Source organism: Octopus bimaculoides, chromosome 9 (assembly GCF_046866305.1).
Source record: "Octopus bimaculoides isolate indiv1 chromosome 9, ASM4686630v1, whole genome shotgun sequence".
Lineage (NCBI taxonomy): Eukaryota > Metazoa > Mollusca > Cephalopoda > Octopoda > Octopodidae > Octopus > Octopus bimaculoides.
Window position 1 is genome coordinate 49381273 of NC_142936.1, and position 6770 is coordinate 49388042.

At 35.8% G+C, this 6770-nt stretch overlaps 1 protein-coding gene across 1 annotated transcript in view; it reads left to right on the top strand.

The window, feature by feature from the left end:
• The first annotated feature begins 2393 nt into the window (after positions 1-2393).
• Positions 2394-6770, top strand: part of LOC106878857 (uncharacterized) — a 38513-nt gene continuing 34136 nt past the window's right edge. Inside the window, exon 1 of the mRNA XM_089357521.1 lies at positions 2394-2616. Within this exon, the coding sequence (XP_089213647.1) occupies positions 2545-2616 (72 nt within the window). The 5' untranslated portion in view covers positions 2394-2544. The remainder of the gene's footprint in view (positions 2617-6770) is intronic.

Sequence of the window (6770 nt, forward strand, 5' to 3'; positions counted from 1 at the left end):
CACTTCCAGGGGTTACGAGCACCCTAGTTGGGGAACCTCCGGCTTATGTCATTCAAATTATTTCGACAACTACAGGAAACAAATTCAGCTGTATCTAGACATTGGTGAGCCGGCAGAGTCGTAAGTATACCGGCAACATGCTTCCTAGGCATTTCGTCGATTTTCATGTTCTTAGTTCAAATTCCGCCGAAGTCAACTTTGCTCTTCATCTTTTGCAGGCGATAAGATAAGTACCAGTTGAGTAGTGGGGTCGATGTAATCGACTTACCCACTCACCTGAAACTTCTGGCCTTGTGCCAAAATTTGAAGCCAATATTTAGACTATTATTATTATTCAGGTCACTGCCTGGAATCGAACTCAGAATCTTGGGGTTAATAGCATGCCTGTGGGCATTTGCAGTGTTTTCTCCAACTCTTTACGTTCTGAGTTCAAATCTGATATCAATTGTACCTTTATTCCCTCCAGAGTTGATTTAGATGAAATACCAGTCAAGTACTGTGTTGAAATGATCGACTAGCCCTTCCCTCAAAATTCCTGGCTTTATGTCAAACTCAGAAGCCATTGTTATTATATTATAAACTAACCCCTCCCCTCAAATTTCTGGCAATATGTCAATGTCAGAACTCATTATTACTTTGAAAAGCAAGCGTCGTGGGTTAGCAGAATCGTTAGTGCGTTGGATAAAATACCAAGCAGTATTTGTTCTAACACTTTATGTCGTCGAGAGTTCAAATCCTGCTGAGATCGACTTAGCCTTTTATTCCTCCAGATTCGATAAAATGAAGTATCGGCCTGGTACTAACTTTCATATAATCAACTAACTCTCTCTCTCTCTCTCTAAACCTTTGGCCTTATGTCACAATATCGTTAGCTTGGTGCTAAATTTAGAAATAAGACGGTGAGTTAGAAAGTAATGCAATTTTAATATGCATTACTTTTTGATTCATTATTGCATATATAAAAGTTAGTCAAAAGGTAATGTATCAGGTCATCCCATAAGTTCTGTCCGAATTTTGAATAAAGAAAACAAGTGATCAAATGCTATATTTAATTGAAATTTAATCATCAATGTACTTTCCCTGCGTATCTATGACTTCCTTCCATCTATTTACAAGCTTTTTAATCCCATCAAATGTAAAACTCTTTTGGTTTCAAAGCGAAGAACTCTGAAATGTCAGTTTAGACCTCCTCCTGGCTTGCGAAAGTTATGTCCCCCAAATGATTCTGTAAACTACGAAACAAATGATAGTCTGAAGGAGCAAGGTCGGGAGAATAAGGTAGATGAGGAATTTTTTCCCAACCAAGCTCTTCGATCTTCTGTGGTGTGATCTTTGCAGTTTGGGGTCGCGCATTGTCCAGATGAAACATCACTCCCTTTCGATTCACTAAAGCGGGCCTCTTTTTTATTCAAAGCTTGGTTCAAACGCTCTAATTGGTGACAGTAGACTTGAGCATTGATTGTTGCATTAGGTGGTGACAATTCAAATTCTTTTGCAATCCCACCAGATAGAGAGAAAAACCTTTTTTCCATGAAGTTCCCTTCTCGGTTGTGGTTGAGCTTTTTCCCTTTTACCAAGCTACTGTTTACGACGTTTAACATTTCGATAGAAGATCCATTTTTCGTCACCAGTCACAAGTCTATCCAAAAAGAGGGAAATGAGTTCGCGAGAATGGATAGAAGAGCAGATGTCAACTCGGGATTTGTGGTTGCTCTCGGACAATTCATGGGGCACCCATTTTCCAAGTTTAGGAACCTTTCCAAGTTGTTGAAGATGACGATGAACAGTTGTATGGTTTGAACTAAGCTTTATTGCCGATTCTTCAACTGATAATGCAGGATTCTCTTCAAGTAATGCCTCAAGGACTTATCATCAAACTCAACTGGACGTCCTGTTCGATCTTCATCTTCAAGGCTGAAATCTCCACTTCTGAATTTTGCAAACCATCTTCTGCAAGTTGTTTCATTCAAGCATTCTTTCCCATAAACTGAGTGTATGTTTCGAGTCGCTTCGGTTGTAGAGTTTCCTTTTTTGTACTTTTTGTACTCATAAAATATTATGTGCCTCAAATGCTCTTTGGATACTCCCATGTTAGAAAGGGTTTTAATCAAAGAAATGTTTATTCTATTATTCTGTAAAATAATATTTAATTAGTTTAAATGTACACAAATGCATAAAAATAATTTTAAATTCTATTAGACATTCTAAAATACTATTAAATTTCATTCAATTTTAAAAAAGTTAAATTGGACAGAACTTATGGGATGACCTGATAAATAAAAATTGCTTTACTAACTTGCCTTCGTAATTATTGTCATGAAGCCAATCGAAAAAAAAATGAAAAATAAGAGGGGGATAACTCTTAATGATTTCGTCAGCACAAATTCATAAATAAGTATTTTATTTGACAATTTGTCTGCCCATTTTTCAGTTCTCACAACACCCTTTCCCTACGAGAATTCATTAATTTCAGTTAATTAATTTCTATAATCGGAGGTTTCTTCCTTTTCAAGGTGAAGTTTCACACGTGGATCGTATAACAGAATGGCGTTATTATTACACAAAATAAGGCATGCGACCGTTTCTGACTGTGAAGACATTGTCCGTCTCCTGCAGGTATTTATTTATATAACAGCAGTTTCCCCACCATTTTCACCTCGGCACAAATGTACAATAATGAAAAAAGTTCTAGAAGAAAAACAGCGTTTAATTTTTTAAATATTTGATAAATGTTAAGATGTTTATTAATGTTGTTATGCAATAAACCTCCAGCTGAGCAATAACAAAACGATTACTGTACCGAACACTTAACATTCGGTGATTTTTGGCGGGAATGACGGAAGCCTGGGATAGCTTACCCATAGAAGTAGGATTTTCTCCGTTTTGACGGAGATTTTTCTCTTTCTTTTTTCTTTTTTTTTTTTCTTTTTTTTCACAACACACATTTAAAATGATAGGGTAAAGCATCTTATGAAAACAAAGTTTTGTGTGCGGGAAGTAAAAGACTTTTTCAAATATTTTCTTTAAAAAATATTTGGATCTTTTTTAAAACGGGGGCCACATTTTTCATTAACGAAACACTTTGAAACTTGGAACACTGGTAGAATGTGTCATATAAAACATCTTTTTCTCTTAGTCTTCTTTAAAAAAAAAAGAAATCCCTAAGTTATTCCATGTTAAAGTTGTCGTATTTCTGTAATTTCAACCAATCACTGACGTCCATTCAGCTGATATACATTAAGTGCCGACTACATAAACAAACGATTCTGAAACAATTCTATCGGTGATAGGGTTAGGGTTAGGGTTAGGGTTAGGGTAAAACAGCAAATTTAAAAAGAAAAAAGCAAATAAAACGAAGAAAAAAAAAGAAAATGAAAAAAGCAAATAAAACGAAGCTATGGCTTAATCAGCCAAAGGAGTAAATATAAACAACTGAATACTTGTCAGTGATTGGTTGAAATTATCGAAATAAGACAATTTTTTACATGAAATAAATTCGAATACAAAAATATTTTCTGTTCTATAACACAAAATAGATAAGTATACGAAGTTTGAAAGTCTTTCGGTACCAAAAACACTACGTAAAACATTAATGAAAAATGTGGCCCCCGTTTTAAAAAAGATCCAAATATTTTAATCATTTGATAAAATCTTTTTAGTTAGTGGACACTTATTTTATGTTATTTTTATTTTTATTTTGATCTTTATTTATTTTATATTTGTCCATTAGGCTTTTTGGTAGTTTTGAATTTTTAGTCATTATATTTAACTTTTAATAAGCTGTTCTATTTGTATTTCATTAGAATATATATTTTTACATTCTGTGATTTTATGTGTATGTATTATTTTTTTATGTGTTTGTAGACCATGGTGTTTTTTTATATATGATTAAATGTTTGAAGGGTAGTGTTGTATGTAAAGTCATTGACCCAAATTTAATGTTTGTTTTATAACCAATGGTTCTTTATACATATATACACATATGTATATATGTGATATCTTAATCTTGGTTCTTTATACATATATATACATATGTATATATGTGCTATCTTAATCTTTTTGATGTGACTCTATACTGTTTTCTCCCCCATCGTGTTCTCTCCCATCCTTTTCTCTAATTCCCTTTTTCTCCCCTCCACCATTTTCTATGTGTGTCTCTCTCTCCCCCTCTTTCTCGTTTTCTCTCTCTCATTGCTCACATGTGACCAATGTCCATCTTTCTTTTCCTTACACGATCATCTTTCTTTTCCTTCAGGACTGTCCAAACGACTGGATGTATTTATCTCTCTCTTCTGTCATTTCTTTTGTCAAAGAAAATATTTCTCCAGCATTCGCTATTTAATCCTTGTTCTGATCTAATGATCCTCCATGTTTGTTTCCGTTCGGTTTCCTTGTATGTTTACGCTGTTCTGTTTCAGTTCCCAACTTTGACCCGCCATAAATCCCTCAAAAAACTGTGGTGAACTACCTTCACTCAATGGGCAAGGTTCAGAAACTCACTGCCTGGGTGCCACACACTTTGAGCGAAAACAACAAAAATCAACCCTCCACAATCACTGCCAGATTGCTCGCTCAACATTGCTCAACACATGGTCACAGACAGTATTTTCTTTACTGCATTGTCACTGGCAATGGAAAATGGTTCCTTTATGCCAATATGAAGCAGTGAAAAGAATGGCTCAACCCCAGCAAACAAGTGATTCCACGAGCAAAACAAGACCTTCATCCTTGAAAGACCATGTTGTGTGTGTGGTAGGACTGGGAAAGCATAATTCATTACGAACTGCTTGAATACAACTAAACACTCAATGCGTATTCTACATTCAACAACTGCTCTGACTCAACAAAGCAATTCAGCAAAAAAGGCTGAATAGGTGAAATGGCATTCTTCTGCAACACATCACCAATCTGACCAAAGCCGCAATTCAAGAATTCTAATAGGAAGTGCTCCTTCATTCTCCAGACTCGGCACCATCAAATTTTCATCTCTTTCTCACTTTCAAACACTTTGTGTGGTTCGTCGTTCAGTAATGACATGGAACTGAGGGCTTGGTTGGATAAATTCTTTGAGTCAAGACCAGGAGATTTCTATTGCCAAGGCATCAAAAAAACCTATTGAACGATGGGAGGAAGTCATAAACAACAACAAAAAGTACATTATTGATTAGTTTGTTGTAGTTTTTTTGTTTAAAATAAATTTGAAAAAAAATGCTCTTGAATTATTCCTCAACCCAATATATTTTGAAAGAATTGGAAACGGGTGTTTAAATAACATAGGACTGAAGATTCTTGTTGAGATGGAAAGGAAAATGATAATGATAATTCTAATGCTGCTTTTAATACTTATTTTTGGAGAAATTAATTTAAAAGCTGGAATTTTAATTTTTAAAATATTTTAAAAATATTTTGTGCTGCTCCATGTATCTTTTTCGTATTTTTATATATTTATTTATTTTTGGATGGTTTTTATCTTTTACTTGTGTCAATCATTGGACTGTGATCATGCTGGGGCACCGCCTTGAAGGGTTTTACTCAAATTGACCCCTTTATTTATTACATATTTTATTGGTCTCTTTTGCCGAACTGCTAAGTAATGGGAACATAAACCAACATCAATTGTCAAGTGATGTGTGTAGGGTGGGTTCTAGCACAACCACACACACACACACACACACACACAAACACACACACACACACACACATGCACACACATATATGATAGGTTTTCTTCCACACAGTTTCTGCTACCATATTCATTCACAAGACATTGGTCAACCTGATGCTACAGTTGAAGACACTGTGGAACTGAACCCTAGACCACATGGCTGCAAAGTTAGCTTCTTGCCATATATCCATTGCCTTTTTTGGCATGGGTTGGACAGGTTGTCACAGTCAGAGTAAGTACATATTTGGTGGTACTGCTTACCTAGACAGATCAGGGTCTTCAGCTTTCTTGCATTTTACTTTTTGTTTGGTTTCTACAACTGGATGTCCTTTCTCACACCACAGAGTATACTTTCCAGAGTGTACTGGGTGCTTTTTTTTTTCATAGCACCAACACTAGAGAGGTATTGTGTCCTTGACAAAACTGAAAGGTTCTCACAACTTTACACTTTACAGAAAGTACTGGATATGTTTTTCATCACACTAGCACTAGAGAGGTAGCCATGTCCTTGACACAACTAAAGAAACCTCTTGCTCACTAGCTTTCTTAATAGAGTGAGCAACATTAATGATAGTCCTAAATGATTGTAATGAGAGTGGTATGTGATAAATGATGGAGAGATAGCAGTACTCAGTATTCTGAGATAAGCTTGCATATTGAAGGTAATTTCACAGAGAGGTAGAAATATGACAGAAGTTTATGTGGCCCAGGAGATAGGTCAAAGATCAAGGCCTAGTATGGGTGGGAGGAAAGAAATGTGCTGGTAGAATATGGAATAATGACTAACTGTACAAAAGGAGTTGTGGAAGAAGGGGTGAACATGGTACATATGATCCAATGTAGCCACCTGTGCAGAGACGATAGGATGGGCTGCAGTGGGGTGGTTAAGTGATGAGTGTTGTGGAAGGGAGGATGGCAATGTAGATGGGTCCTGTAGCAGTGATCAACACAAAGAAACATGAGGAATAGGGTCGTTATAGGTGCAATAGCATTCTTAGTTATACTGGAAGTAATGTATGGTAAAGAGTAAAGATCTCCTACCATCCTTCACTACACCAGAATGTATAGTACAGTATGAATTGCATGGAGTGAATGATTAGAAGAT